Genomic DNA, 15,845 nt, shown 5'->3' with positions numbered 1-15,845 from the left:
AGCCCACAAGGACAGTAAAACCTGAAAATTTTGACATTGTGGGGACCGGCAGGGATATGGGGATAGAAAATATCGTTTAGTCAGTATAAATGTAATAGAAATCTATGGAAAGTCCCCACAACTCACATAAACCTAATGTGTGTGTGTGTGTGTGTGTGTGTGTGTCTGTCTGTGTAAAAGCTTAATACCATTAGGCTGGTAGTTACAAGAATGTGGTGTTTCAGCTTATGGTGGAAGTAATCCAGATCATCCTGTATTATCACGGGAGACAGTTCTTCAGAAAACGACATTAACCAAGCGGCAAGTGAAATAGCTCTGACTGTAACTATACTAACAGAACAATTAAACCATAATTGCCGCTGGTCAAAGGCCAGCTGAGACAGGTGGGAGTTGGTTTGAGTTTGAAATCAAGAAAAATGCTCGGATGTTTTGTCGTTACCTCATTTACCCTGCTCTAGTTGTTTACTGTGAGTGAGATTTACCTGTATGACACCTGTTTCCGGATGGTGAGGTGTAGGAACTCGCTGCCCTCCGCCTGGTTTTCAGGAGACAGACCTGCTTCTCTCCCCGCCGCCAGTCGCTCGGTCCCGTTCCCTGGACACTCATGCTGTTTTAAAGTTTCTCCGCTTTCAGAGAGGAACACGTCCTCCTCTTCCACCACGTCCTCCAACCTCGGGGGTATCACGACCGTGACCGGAGAGTCCGCGGAGCGAGACGAACCGTCAACGCTCGCGACTGATGCTTCTGCCATTTAATAAACTAACTTAATACCGGTGCAAAGTATCACACTGAGAGGTACAGCCGAAGTTAAGAGGATATATGTGCTTTCCGTTTGGTCGCACGAGTGAAATAGTAACGGAATTGTTGTCTCGGGGCAGTTGTCATAAATTTGATCATCACCTTCAGTTACAGTTGAATCAGCGGAGCAGACGACGACCACCTCCAAACACACAGCTGACTGTGTCACGAGACCCCGCCCACATGCACTACTGATTCAGCATTAGCCAATCACGTGTGAGAATGCCAATAAACCCCGCCCACCATGACCACGGCCGCAGAATCATCCAATCACAAGAAAGAACTCTCTCTCTCGCCTTGTCACACATACACTAATCCTAAACAGCAGCAGGCTCTGCCACTGGCACAGACGAACCACAGCACTCCAAACAAACCTCAGGAAGCGCAAATTCTTTTTACTACCAAATTTGACCATTACAACAATATTGTGTCAGAAACAAACTTGTCAACATTATTCTTTTGTTGACGAATTGACAATATGTTAGGCCTTTTTGGGGAAGAAGGAAGAGTGCCTTTTTGAATAGAGCATTGTGTTCTATTTGAGTAGTGTGTATGCGTGTGAGCTGCAAAATGAATTTATGATGTAAAACTCAATTCAGGACAATAAATCAAAGACAGACATAGTTTTGTTTTCACTGTCAATTATAATACAGTGTTATCGAGTCATGTAAGGTCAGTTTTACAGCCACCACCATGCAACACACTTTACAAATCACTGGTTGTTGAAATACCAGGAAGATAACTTTCCGCCAATGGCATAACACAGTTTGTGTGGATCTGAATCCATGAAATGAGACAATCAAATTAGTAATCAGAATGTTGTCACACTGAATTAAATTTTGAAATATATTTGCACATATTCTCAGCTCTGAACTCTTCACTGGCTACAAGAATTCTAATGCATCAACACTTTCGAGTATGTAAATGTTAGATCTGGCCACCACATGCCACCACATGATAGAATTTTATGGAAAGTTCAGTTTGTTGCAACATGGGAAAAGCAATGCAGTGAGAATATTGTAAATTATTAATTCATTAAATAGGAACACTTTTGAAGCAAAACAGAGGGTCTCTAAACAAGCTCATAACACAAGATCCCATTCTCCTTAGAGGATCGGCATCATTAATTACTTGTTTGAACAAAAATACAATCATGTAATGATACTCACAGTGCAGGCCTGTGGGGTTACAGTCACAGATGCTGTCTTCTTGAAAATGAGTTTACACCCACAGTTTCCTCAATTAACAACTTAAAGTTCATATTAAAACCAAACTGTTGCCAAAACAATACCGGTTTTAAAATAACCTCCACACACACACACACATACACGCATGATTTCTCTAAAAATTTCAAGTGTACAGAGTGCAGTGTATTTATTGTCAGATTATATGCAGTAATCCGTTTAAAATTATTACAGCTTTCATGAAATAAAAATAGAATACCAGTATCAATAACAGGTGCACACAAGCGCGCGCACACACACACACAGGCTGTATACTGGTATGGGGAGCTATGGATATTTGTGTGGGCAGAACACAGTCTATGTTCTTTTACTCCTCCTCCTCGCTCCATTTCTTTATCCTCTGTCTCGCTCTCGCTTGGTCACTCTCTCTGGGTTTTATTTCTCTCTGGGTCTAAAGCACAACCTCTGTGAGAAGTGTTTAAGTGCCCAATTTAACCACACATAATGATTAACCACACAAAATAACTGACTTACAGTTTTGTTAACAATATTATGTCAGAATGAATACTGTATGCAGGATTGATGACTGCTGGAGAGTTTTGTGGGTTTAGATTACTGTATGAGACCTGAAGTCATCCGGTGGATGAATCAATATGGAAACCACACAGCAAAATGTCCAGAAACCATATAACAGGTCTGCAGGAACTGCATTAAAATGTAAAAATATTCATAAATGTCTTATGCGGTATATTTTAAAATTTAATGTAAATTTAATGTTGTAATCTTTTAAATTGTTAGACCACTGTGAAATGCAGCAATGCTAGACATTTTGAAATATACAAGGGCCCACAGACTGAATCCAATTTATATACAGCAACAGTCATTCTGACAGTGCCTCAGGCCTACACTTTAATTACAGTTTATCTGGTAAAGTGTTGCTTTCACATCTTCAACAGTTTCATGTATATTGTTAAATATTTTTTATTTGACTTCAACATTTTACAAGCAGCAGACCTATTCTTAGTGCCCAATCATCAAAAGGCACCTTACTATTGTTCATTAACGAATTAATTTTAAACCTGATGTACCAGTTTGAACTCGTATTTGTTCAGTCTTGTTTATCTACACATTGTACAGTTTCGCTGAGCAGCAACATGCGATAATGTTTGTTTTAAGTGCCATTCCAGCAATAATTCAGATATTTTGGTAGAGATTGCTTTTTAAATATCAAAATTATACACTGAAACTATACGAAAAATAAAATATGTCTGGTCATATTGTCACAGCGTAGTGAAACAAGAAAAATCTAACAATATACTGCACTAATGTAAATGGTACAGATAAAGGTCTGACACCTGGTGGTCATAATTTGAAAATACAATGAACACTTCAGACAATGCATGTTGGTTTTGCAGGCAGACCCAGACACTATCACTTCACAGCACACCCAACCTTATATTACATTTATATTTGGTGCAGGATGTGTGTATCATGTGCACTGATGTTTTTGTTGGTGTAAATGTGTGTATATTTGTATTGGTGGGAAATATGTGTGTATTATGTGTACTACAGCTTCTGGTACAGTATGTGAAAATAATAGTAATAGTAATTCAAATTATGCATAAAGATGGTGTAAAACTGAAAATAAGACAGGAGACGTTGGGTTGCATCTGCAAATTTTGTATTTTGCTTCATTCTAACTCTACTTTAGATAAGACAGAAAAAGCAAGAGGTTCAGAGCATAGATACACAGAGTCAGATCCATACACGGATACAAATCAACCCAAGCCGCATGGTGATTACCAAAATGCATTGGAAATATAAAAATACGTCCTCCATATTTACAACCAACATTTAACATCAGTCATATGTACAAAGGGCAACAAAGGCAGAGAGACAGGTAATATCAGCAACAATTACATTTAAAGCATAAACTCAATCGTCAGACTGGGCATTAGATTCAATTCCAGAACGCTCAGATATTCTGGAGTTCCAGGTTTGAGACAAATTTTCTGTGAACATTATGTGCAATGAAGTCATAAAGTTTCCATTTATATGTGCAATGAAGTCATAAAGTTTCCATTTGTCGTCTTAGAAATATACAAATCAACACAATGTTTTTCCAGTTCATTATTATTATTATTACACTACAGAAATACATATTGATGGGTGAGACGACTATAACAGAACATTGTGTTATGGCACATATACCACAGAGTAATTTATAAAAACTGACATGACAGATTCCTTTGTGACAACCACTTTCATTACTATAATTTAATTAGAACGGGAAAAATCTATCAGTGGTTATCTTTAGCTGTACAATAAAAAATAATATTGTGGCTGTAGCATCAGAGGACATCATGAAAAATTATTTAACAAAAGAACTGAAAGAAAAAACTAAAACAAAAGATTTTATGATTAATAAATTGTTTCTAAACAGTGACATTTATCTCATAACAAAATTTCTCTCCTTTAAGAAAAAAAAGATTTTTGTAAAGCATATTTACACAACTGCACTATCGATATTTGCGGTGAATTTTACAGTGGTCAAACAGTTCGCTCATGAACAGAATATAGACAGTCTAGACTAACATTAAAACGATGCATTCCATAATCAAAAAATGTGTTTAAATGACTAACTTTTAAAGAGGTTCACTTTTCTTAATGGGAATAACTGTTTGTTTTCACTTTGTATCCATTATAGCCAATGTTTTAATGGATTCATGTGGATTGTACAGAATTCTTCAGAGATTGAACATGGTTAAACACACACAGGATTTGATCGTCCCTGTTCATTTTTCTCTATATATACAAAACTTTCTTTACACAGAAATAAAGATAACAGAAAAAAAACTGTTTAACAGTTATGACAACAAGATCATGTAAACTTTACATCATCTTTCATTTAAAAAAAACAACAACTTTCATAATTTTTTTTGTGCATAAAATAAATATGCTATTTTTTGGATGCTGCAAATACTAGAATATATTATGGATAAAATTTGTAATTCAGTACAAAAGCCTCTGCCTTTTAAAAGTAGAAAACAAAAATAAAATGCATTAATAAAAATAAGCAGAGTAAAAGAGGTTTAAGAGGAAACTATGCGGTTAGGAGATTTTTAAATATGACTACATTTAAAAGAATGTGAAGGCACTTAAATCAATTAGTTTTCCTAGTGCAAAACAAGTGCAATCCAGCTTAAACTTATTAGGGAGAAACAAGCCAAGATGGCAGAGGAAGAAAATCCTGTCAAAGCAAGCTTTGCAAAACTGCAAAGTACGTCAGGCACCTGTGATTACACTTGCTGGAAAACATTCAGAGGTTTAAAAATAAGTCATAAGAAGAAAAAAAAATGTTCTTTGGGGTTTTAAGTAGGGATGTGTAGTAAATGGACAGACTCATGGCATTTTAGAAAATCAAAACAAACACTCATGAACTTTCCCTCCCACACCCTGTGTGTGAAGCCTTCACCCTTTAGTGAATTTAGAGCTGCAGGCTCACATCCATCTAAAACAGAGCAGCATCTACACCCGCCCACATCCTCTCGTCTCTCTCTTAGTCCTTAAACTCAGTGCTTGCTGGTAAAGGGGAGTTTCAGTGTATGGATGGACCCATTTCTCTTCTCACAGTTCTGGGGCTGAATGTCATTGGAATGCACGTCAAGTGGGTTGGATCATGGTCATGAGGCTTGTTGGTTTTTTAGGGTGGGGTCAGGAGACTCATGGACTGTAACGGTCAGGGTCGAGGGCCGAGTAGAGCAGGATCATCGGATGTCAGTGGAGGCCTGCGTGATGAGACAGCTCCACCCAGAGGGGTTACAAATATTCAGCTCCTCCCTCAGAATCCCGCTTTCTGAGAGAAAAAGAGAATATTAATGTTTAATCACAATTAAACATTTAATGTTTAAATGTTTTTAAGTCTCTTATGCTCATCAAGGCTGCATTTATTTCATCAAAAATAGAGTAATACTGTAATATTGTGAAATTACCATATTTCACAATTATTATAATTTCTAAATTAAATTAAATAAAAAAAAAATTAAATATTTTCAATATATTTTAAATATGCATTTTATTCCTGTGACGCCAAAGCTGAATTTTGAGCAGCCTTTATTTCAGTCTTCAGTGTCATATAATCCTTCAGAAATAATTCTTATTATCAATGTTGAAAACAGTGTGCTGAAAGTTCCAAAGAACAGCATTATTTTTAATATATACATGTCCTTAACTGTAAGCCAAACTTTCAAACAGTATGTTAAATATGTACCATATCAGTTATCAGTCAATGTTACATATTCATAATCGAACGATACCTGTACAATAATAAAAAAAAAAACGTTATCCATTATCAAAAATGTTAGGTTAATCTTTAAAAACACTAAAAATGAAATAACACTTTAATATAATATTTGGCAAATCTCAAAATTAATATCCATTTTTCATACTGTGCAGTACATTATAATGTCATGATGCCTAAATTCTTATTATTTAAAACCATTGATTTTATTTTTATTGTCTATTTTTAATGTACCCTTGCTATGTGAGACTTGTTATAGCACTTGCATTGCTCTTTTGTTGATTTTGATAGCTTCCATTGTCCTCATTTGTAAGTCATTTTTGATGAAAGCATCTGCTAAATGACTAAATGTAATGTAATGTATATAGACAAAATAGTGTAAAATTTGAAAATCAGCTATCAGTTATCTGCCATAACTCAAAAATAACTATCAGCTTATCTATATCACCAGATTTTTAATATCAGTGCATCTTTAATCATTTAGATGCCACAAACTAACCCTGAATGGATCAAAAGTACTGTCAAAGTGTGTCTCACCTCGAGTGGTAGTGTGGTTCAGGGGGACGGAGTGGGGCCGCGGATGTGTTGCTGTAGCTTGCAGGCTCTGGCTGGGCCTGGCTCAAGTACCTGCTCACAAGAGCAGAATGATCCTGCTCATGGCTGTCTTTCAGGTCCTGTACATGTCGCGGCACCCCCTCCATCCTCTCCACACTCAGCACGCCCCTGTGGCCGTCCTCCACTGGGGCACCCTCGTCATAGAAGAGCAGGCTGCGGGAGCGGACTACACACACACACACACAGAGAACCGCGTTACTTATGTCATATGCCTTGCATGATATATATGCTTATTTTGACTTTGATGCAATTTGTAGAGTGAAGAGAAGCGTTTTTTTGACTCAGAGAGAGTGGGAGAAAGAAAGAGCAAGATTTGGAGTGAGCTACTCTCTTATGCAAAACAACACACATTTTCGGTTACTACAGCAACCCTGTCGCCATCATACACGGGCCGAGTCTGTAGGGCCCTTGTGAAAATGGATGAGATATTTGAAGCTCCTTTGAAGCGCAGCTTTGATTGAACCGAAAGAGATGAGGCTCGGTGTGTATTGTAAAGTTGAAAGAGGATTGTAAAATCTGCTCAAAGGGAAGTAATGATTTCAATCTAAAACTCTCTGGGATGTCTGACGGTAATTTGAGGGTGAGAATGGGCACTATCGGCCCAGGAGCTCCGTTAATAACCTTTAGATGAGAGACGGCACTCTTTCAATCTCTCGTGGGGGTAACGAAATAAGTGCTGTCAAAGACACACAGCTATTTGCTGCCTGGATAATTCAATGTGTCTGAAAGCCGGATGACCAACAAATAAATGCTTCTTTGTGCATGTGTAGAGAAATGTAATCATAGCATGCAATGTACACAATGAAAGTTGATCTTGGTTTACACATTAGGGGCAGGGATGAAACATACCCTGGCTGGTGGTGTAGAGGTCACCTGAGGGCAACGGTGCGGACTTCACCGTGTGTGAGGATGATGAGGATAAGGAGGAAGAGTAGAGGGAGAGCTCAGGCAGGCAGGGAGCCAGCGAGCCCAGCACCAACACAAAACACAGCGCCACCACCTGGCCAGGAGGAGGAACCACACACACGGTGAGCCCCACTGTAATCTACTTGCACTACAGCTGTCAGAGCAGCACTGACCTGCCTTTACATGCATAGGATCAAAGCACTAAACTAAACAGACAAGATATTTCATTAGAATAGTTCAACCAAAAATAAAAATTTACTTCAAGATAGATGAGTTTGTTTCCTCATCGGAACAGATTTGGAAAAATGTAGAATTACACCACTTGCTCACCTATGGGTCCTCTGCAGTGAACGAGTGTCGTCAAAATCAGAGTCAAAACATCACAGTAATCCACATGACTCAACTCCTCAATTAACATCTTGTGAAGCAAAAAGCTACATGTTTCTAAGAAACAAATTCATTATTAAGGAGTAACTTTAAAACGTTGCTTCTGGACAAAATCCGTAATAATGCTTCTTCCAATGAAAAAGTCATTACCCTGTTGTCCTTTTACATTAAAATCCACTAACATGTTTGTTTAGAAGAGTTTTGGACCTGTAAATGACATTTGATCTGTGCATATTTCTCCCTGATTCAGATGAGACAACATTTTCACTGGAGAAAGCAATATTATGGTTAGAGGACTCATATTGTAGCTGGAAGCAACAGTTCCCTGTTGAAAAAAACAGCATATGCTGGTTAGGTATGTTTTGAAACATGGTTGCTGGTTTGAGCTGGTTGACCTGGTTTCAGCTGGTCCTTAGGACCAGCTCATAACCAGCTTAAACCAGCTCAAACCAGCAGCCAAAACAAACATAACCAGCATATGCTGTTTTTTTTCAACAGGGTTTAAAATTAAAAAAATGTTTTAAAAATGCAGCTCTTCTCTTCACAAGCTGTTAATTGATGGACTGGAGTCATGTTGTGGATTATTGTAATGCTTTTATCAGCTGTTTAGACTTTCATTCTGATGGCACCCATTCACTACAGGTGATCAATTGCTGAGCAAGAGATGTATTGCTAAATTTCTCCAAGTCTGTTCTGATGAAGAAACAAACTTTTCTACATCTTGGAAGGACTAAAGTACGTACTGAGCAAATTTTCATTTTTGGATGAACTTTTTCTTTTAGAGTCTGGTTTGTTAGAAAGAAATACTAAGAAAGTGTGTGTGAATACGAGCAGGTTGAAATCAATGCATGTGTTTGTACAGTATATGTGTATATATACCATGAGACAGGTTCCAGTCTGTGTGGAGGCGATTTTGCAGGACCGAGGCACTTTTCCACTCACTAGAGCCTGAAGTCTTTGTAGCTGTTGTAGTAGAGACCTAAAGATGATACAGAAAACAGAAGACCGATTAGTGAATTCTTTAGATCAGGCTGTAGGCAGCATATTTGTCTGCAGGCTATGTGTGTTCTTCTCTGAGCCGTTTTGTAACAGCAGGATTTTCTTATTCTTAAGCTCAGAGATCATATGAGGATAATACAGTTCTTACTCGCCACAATGTTACATAAACTGAACTCCCCTTCACACCACTCACAGTCTCTCGCTCTCCACCTCCTCCTCAATGATGCTGTATGCGTGCAGTGGGTGTTCATTTATATCCCCTTCAAATATATCGTTCTTCAGCAGCCAATCAAACATGCGCTTTCCTCTTTTGCTCTCTCACACACATATTGATGTGACCCAATACAACACAAAGTCTAACACAACTGCAAAACTTACAGCCACAGGATCTGTGAGTATGATATAGTGGCATTCTACACATACTATTTTTTGCAGTTTGTATGTAGTATGTATGGAATACTTGGATGACCTAGTACAAAAATATGCGTTACACAAGTCCAGTAGAGCAAACTGCGTGAGAAAACGCGTTCAACCTGGTCTTTTATTTTCAGTGTCATGAATGAACTGGAATTCAAATCAGCCCCACATTTTTCTCATTCTTGACTGATTATATGATCACAATTGTACACAAAATGACACAAGAAATGTATAATAACTCTGTTTCAGAGATGATAACTGAACTGATAAACATTTATATTTGCCACAGTATACTGTAAATAAGCAGTAACCTGTGAACCTGTGTTTGTGCATGTAATTTCAGTAGTAGATTTTCTCAGAAGAAATGATTCCGTTATAATCAGTTTATAATACAAATCGACATTCAGCTCCCTCTAGTGGAGTAACTAAAAAGCAACATGATGAGGAAAACCACCACCACCACCAGAGAGTGCCATTGCAACATGTTGGAAAACAAAACAAAAAATACTATTTCATCATTTAGCAGACTCTTTTATCCAAAGCAACATACAGTACACTTATAAGAGAGACAGTCCCTCTGGACCCCTGGAGTTAAATGCTTTTCCACTTGACTAGATCACCCCTTAACAAACCTGTATATTAGTTTTCACCTAAACATACACGTACAGAATCACTCAAATGAGTGCTGTAGACTAGTCTAGCTCTAGACAGTATCTTTTCAGCATTGAGAGGGGCTCAGACCGCCCTACTAACCTAGCAATAATCATCTCAATTTGATTGTATAAACAGTGGTTTTCTTCAGATTAATATACAACCCACCCACTAACACACAAACACAAACTCCCCCCCTGCTGTCTCTTTGAATTCTCTTAGATAACTCAGAAGGCTCTATCCTAATAAGAATCGGCAGAGCGCCAACACACACAGTCTCTTTATCCTGTAATGAGGGGCAGGCCGGCACCGTGCTGTGTGCTACTTTAAGGGTGTTGTTAATAAGGGGCCTGTGCCGGTCCTCTATAAAAAGCATTACTATATACTTACACACATACTTATGTCACTCTTACCTACATACTAAAAGCACTGATGACAGTAGCGTGCTACAATAAAGCTTCAAAACCTGAAACAATGGTGAAATATAAACAGTACAAAAGTTCAGGATCAGTAAGATTTCTTTTCATGTTTTTGAAAAAAAACACTTCTTATTATGCTCACCAAAGCTGCATTCATTTGATCATAAATACAGTAACACAGAGATATTGTGAAATATTACTATGGTTATACTTTATATTTATATAATTATATTATTTGATTATATATTATATAGCTATATAGTTGTATTTTATTTTATATATAGTTTATATAGTTACTTACTGATTTCTATTTGAATATATTGGCAAATGTAATTTATACCTGTGATGGCAAAGCTGAATTTTCAGCCACCATTACTCTAATCTTCAATTTAAATTCTAAACATTTCCAAACCTATATGGCTTACTCCAAAAAAAAAAATAATAACACTGTACCCTTCTTCTAAATAACTTATTTTATGTTTGACAAAAGAGAGAAACTCATACAGGTTTGGAATGACAATGATAATTAAATGATAAAAATTAAACAACTGAATTTTAATTTCAGGTGAACTATCCCTTTAAGAGCTCTTCTCTTCAATAACGTTTTACAGTTAATCCACAGAAAAAGAGCTTACTTTGATAACACACAATCCCCCATGGTGCTCTCTCTTTCTGTGTCTCTAAACAGTAGGAACAGACAGCACCCTGTCGACAGTGCCTATGTTCTAGCAAGGCCACCCAGGAGAGAATGAAAAGGTGCTTCTCTATATGATCGGAAGGGGAGGTTAAGACCTGCGTGCATCTGGTCCGATTTAACAACACCTGCTGACTGTGAAGAGGCTGCTGCGTACGTTTACCGCAAATACGGTTACAATTAAATTTATTAAAATCTACCTATAAAGTATTTACTGTGATTAAACGCAAACACACACATATGGTATCTCACCTGTTGGCATTCTCGAGAGTCTCTACTTTCTTCCACAGTTCATTGTTCTCTGAAGTATAGTTCTCAACTCTGAGGAGGAGAGAGAAAGTCTGTAATTGCACACGGTCACAATGACAGATTGAAACACATAAATAAATTGCTTCCATACGTATAACCATACATAACCTTGTCAGCTTGATTGACTAAAGCATGGTGGAAAAAACAGTGTATGTGTGTGTGTCCAGTGTGAGTCCAGTCTCTCCAGCACATTATCCAAACCCTTAGAGCCTAACAGCAGCATAAAAGGGAAAATGACTCATGCAAACGCACACAAACCCCAATGAGTGCATGGACTGTAGCCATTGGCCGCATTCACACAACAAAAGCCATAAAATAGCAAGCAGGATATAGAGCATTTTGCACGGAGTAAGAGAGAAGAGAGGATTAAAGGAGAGGAGGTCAACAAAGAGAAAGAAGGCACCAAGAAAACATAGAGGACAGTGGATGCTAGACAAACAATGCAAGAAGATGGGAAGAGAAAATAAGAGCAGGAGAGAAAAGAAGAGCCATCAGAAAGGGAGAGAGGTAGAAGAAGAGGTAAAGAACAAAGGAGTAGAGTACGGGAGGCAATTACTTTTTCTCCAAACACTCCACATATTCCTTCTTCTTCCTGCGGCTTTCTTGTGCAGAGATCTAAGAAAAAAAATCCATCTACTTTAGCATTAAAGTATTATGTCTATATAGGTATAATGCACTAATATCATATAAGAGGAGGATTCTAACCGAATTTATTTAATATCAATAGTATGTGATCATAAGTAATACCTTGTTTTTGATTTTCCTGCGCACCCGTTTGAGGGCTTTCTCCTCAGTTTTGGTGAGCGGTAGTTTGTTGGGGACAGGATATCCCTCAGCGATCAAAGTCCTCTTCTCTTCCTCTGTCAGCATCAAAGGGCCTGATGTTCCCTGCAGCTTCTGCATTACAACACAAGTCAGCGTTTTGCACTCTGTATATATGTGTTCAATATGTATGAATATGAGAATTTCCATTTGGACTGTATATACTGTAATGAATGTGACGTGTCACATGGTGAAAATGCGTTTGACTCACATGCGGGGCGGTGAGGAGAGGAGACGAGGAGATGGCTGTGGAGGTTCGGGCCTGTAGCCGGGCAGGGCTGGATGGAGGCAGTGAATGTGGGCTCTGCAGGTGGCCAGGGCTTAATGGTGGCAGTGAATGTGGGCTCTGGGATCCGTCGCTGTCGCTGCCATGGCTGCTGGGAGGAGTGGGTGGCAACCGCAGATGCTCATCTGTTGGGAAAACAAAGATACGAGACACATTTGATACACCTGTGACTCATTCATTTGTGACATTCACATCTTAATGATCAGGTTTGATTCCGTACAAATGTTACACAAACACGGCGACCCATCAAAATAGAGTTAAAATGGGGTTTTGAGCAAAGCAAGGCCAAAGTGTGAAACTGAAATTCAGTCTATTCGCCTGTCATCAGGAAAATCCAATAAAGCCTAATCCTTTGGAATCTTTTAGGCATTTCACACACAGCACATGCATGAACAATTCTAAGTGTGGTGAGTGTTGAACTCATCATGTGTTTTGTCTGGCCATGTTCCATTATATACACAGCACTGCTTTAATGCTGTTGTTTCTGGATGAACAGAATAAAAGGACGTCATATTGTCAGACAGCGCACACACAACACTTGCAGGTGCTATAGGTTGCTTGCCATTAGCAGATTTTCATCCAAAATGACGTGTGGTGTACTGAGGGGACAGTCACACTGGAGAAACGTTGGGTTATTTGCCTTTTCTCAGCAACACAATGGTGGTGACTTGAGAGCTGGTGGCTTAAATTTAAAACCTAAAAACACTAATGTCTATTAAATGCAGGGACTGTATATGTTTGCGGTACATACGCAGAAACCTAACTTATCAATTTCATGACCATCCAGTTACTTTACCGTTCAAAAGTTTGGTCAGTCATTTTTGTTTTAACGAAATGAATACTTAAACTGTTATTTTGCACTGCCTATTCATCAAAGAATCCTGAAAACATACAAGCAGCACAACTATTTTTAACATAATAACAAGAAATGTTTGTTGAGCACCAAATCGGCAAATTAGAATGATTTCTGAAGGATCATGTGACACTGAAGACTGGAATAATGGCTGCTGATTTTTTTTCCAGCAAAAAGAGTAAATTTTAAAATACATTAAAACAGAAAACATTTTAAATTGTAATCTCTAATCTTTAATATACCAAAATATTATCATTTTACTGTATTTTTGATCAAATAAAATGCATCCTAGATGAGCATAAGTTAATAAATTTAAAAAACTGACCACAATATTCAAACAATTCACTCTACACAACGGGCTAAAATGCAATTCTCAGAGGTTACACCAGACTTGGTTTTCATCAATGGGCTATTCAGAAAGGACTAAAGTTGAGATCTGAGAGATTGTCAAACACATGCAAAAGTTAAATAAAGAAACACTCACACTAAGCCTCATTTCCTCTGGAAAAGGAACACACCATTAGAGTATTTATAACCCTGAACTGACTGTAGAGCGAGGGAGCAGAATAAAAGAGGGCTAATTTGCTTAGTTTTGCCATCTTTAAACTAATGTGAAAGAACTGCACTGGCCATATGTGGCAACTAAGTGCTATGTGCTATATGTTGAGTACATTAGCTTGTTGTTGTGTATCTAAAGTAGTGGGCTACTTTAGAACCTTGTATTTAAAGGACAGTCATGGTTAAAAGACTAGAATTGCAGTGCTTTCAGTGCTGGGCCCCAGCATAGGTTGCTGGAATGATAATGTCACTACTAGGCATGTTAACTAGCTAAACCAGCAAGACTCACTTGGTCAAACTGTTTCATCACAAAGACCATGCTGTTTAAGAGCAGGACCGAGGAGAGATTTCACACCCACCTGAGGGCACACTGAGGAACTGGTTCACCTCTCTGGGCTCTGCTTTGATGGCAGGAACGGAGTTTGAGCTCAGGCCTTTGGAACTCTAACACAACAAAAACAAAGAGCAAAACAATCAACATGATGACATCAAAACTTTCCTGGTCTTACACAATCTGTGCATGTTTGTGCTGTACTATATTTTAATATTTGATCAAAAATTTCTCACTACTAAAATGACTTCCTTGTTCTGCTGATAAAGTCAGGTCTCACCCTACATTTTTTTTATTCATTAATATCCTGTTTCACTTTAAAATATGGCACAAGAAGGAAGTAAAATTAAATTCTCATTCATTACAACATGCAACAGATGCTTATTCACTGAAGTATTTGTGAAAGAAGCATCTTGTCTGTTTTCTCAATGCACGTTAAAGTAATATGTAGCACAGAGACATCATTCAGCTTTATCTGAGAGCCTTTGTTGATATCAGGCTGCAGTGGTTTGTAGTATTTGATGATTTCTGATGGTACTCAACTGTTAGGGCACTGGACTAAATGTGCTCCATGCTGGATGTCTGAGACAGTAAACACAGCTGAAGGCAGACTCAAACTGTTTACACTGACAGAGCAAAGGCTACCCGCTTGCTAACCACACACAGTCTGGCCAGCGACCAACCGTCATGCACAAAGTGAGGTGACATGAGCCTCAGATCAGAGGGGCTGTTGTACCCTTCACTTTTCCTCATGCCTCCCTCTTATTAATTTCTGGATCAGCAGACGGTATTCCCCATCAACTTGAGCTGTGTACAAAGAGACTAAAATACTGAACTGTGAAAATTGCAGAGCTGTGCTATATACACTCTCAGAAATAAAGGTACAAAAGCTGTCACTGGGCTGGTACCTACTAGGTTCAAATATGTACACTTTAAGTACTAATATGTATCTTTAAGGATTATATATTAAATGGACTTTTTAGGTACAAACGTGTACCTTTTGAAAAGGTACCACCCCAGTGACAGCTTTTGTACCTTTATTTCTGAGAGTGTATATAGCACACCTCTGCAATTTTTACAGTCAAATAAGTGCTATTGATATGATATTGATGTTTAGTACAACAGTGCAACTGTGATATTGCTAGTTGCAAGTTGATCTAGAAAAACGTAGACCATGTACTCTTTTTCTGTGTTAACCGCACTCAGATATCCCTGTTTATTTGTCAGCAAATGTTTGCCAGTTTATGAAAAATTTAACTTTTGCTTACAAATAAATGGGATATCTGGGTGCAGGTAACACTGAGAAAGAATACACA

The 15,845-nt window shown here is 38.1% G+C and overlaps 2 protein-coding genes across 4 annotated transcripts in view; both read right to left on the bottom strand.

Annotated features, from left to right (window-relative positions):
* LOC306877172 (diacylglycerol kinase zeta-like) overlaps positions 1–965 on the bottom strand; it is a gene marked incomplete at its 5' end in the record, with an annotated part of 144,304 nt that extends 143,339 nt beyond the window's left edge. Inside the window, one exon of one of the 2 annotated variants that reach the window (XM_079428746.1) lies at positions 483–965. In XM_079428746.1, coding sequence (XP_079284872.1) covers positions 483–751 — 269 coding nt within the window. The remainder of the gene's footprint in view (positions 1–482) is intronic. The other variant, XM_079428745.1, reaches the window with a different exon arrangement.
* Positions 966–3,648: 2,683 nt separating this feature from the next.
* The window catches only part of LOC306877276 (cyclic AMP-responsive element-binding protein 3-like protein 1), a gene marked incomplete at its 3' end in the record, with an annotated part of 30,924 nt that continues 18,727 nt past the window's right edge, over positions 3,649–15,845 (bottom strand). The window contains exons 4-12 of one of the 2 annotated variants that reach the window (XM_079428937.1): positions 14,558–14,642; positions 12,713–12,912; positions 12,427–12,576; positions 12,236–12,294; positions 11,623–11,691; positions 9,070–9,169; positions 7,747–7,897; positions 6,820–7,063; positions 3,649–5,838 (exon numbers count right to left, since the gene is read on the bottom strand). In XM_079428937.1, the coding sequence (XP_079285063.1) occupies positions 5,802–5,838; positions 6,820–7,063; positions 7,747–7,897; positions 9,070–9,169; positions 11,623–11,691; positions 12,236–12,294; positions 12,427–12,576; positions 12,713–12,912; positions 14,558–14,642 (1,095 nt within the window). Of the gene's footprint in view, positions 5,839–6,815; positions 7,064–7,746; positions 7,898–9,069; positions 9,170–11,622; positions 11,692–12,235; positions 12,295–12,426; positions 12,577–12,712; positions 12,913–14,557; positions 14,643–15,845 lie in introns of those variants that run through there. The other variant, XM_079428938.1, reaches the window with a different exon arrangement.

This window comes from Barbus barbus (assembly GCF_936440315.1).
Source record: "Barbus barbus genome assembly, chromosome: 2".
NCBI classification, from domain to species: Eukaryota; Metazoa; Chordata; class Actinopteri; order Cypriniformes; family Cyprinidae; genus Barbus; species Barbus barbus.
The sequence above is the reverse complement of the archived record's forward strand: the minus strand, read 5'-3'. Positions and strand labels throughout refer to the sequence as shown.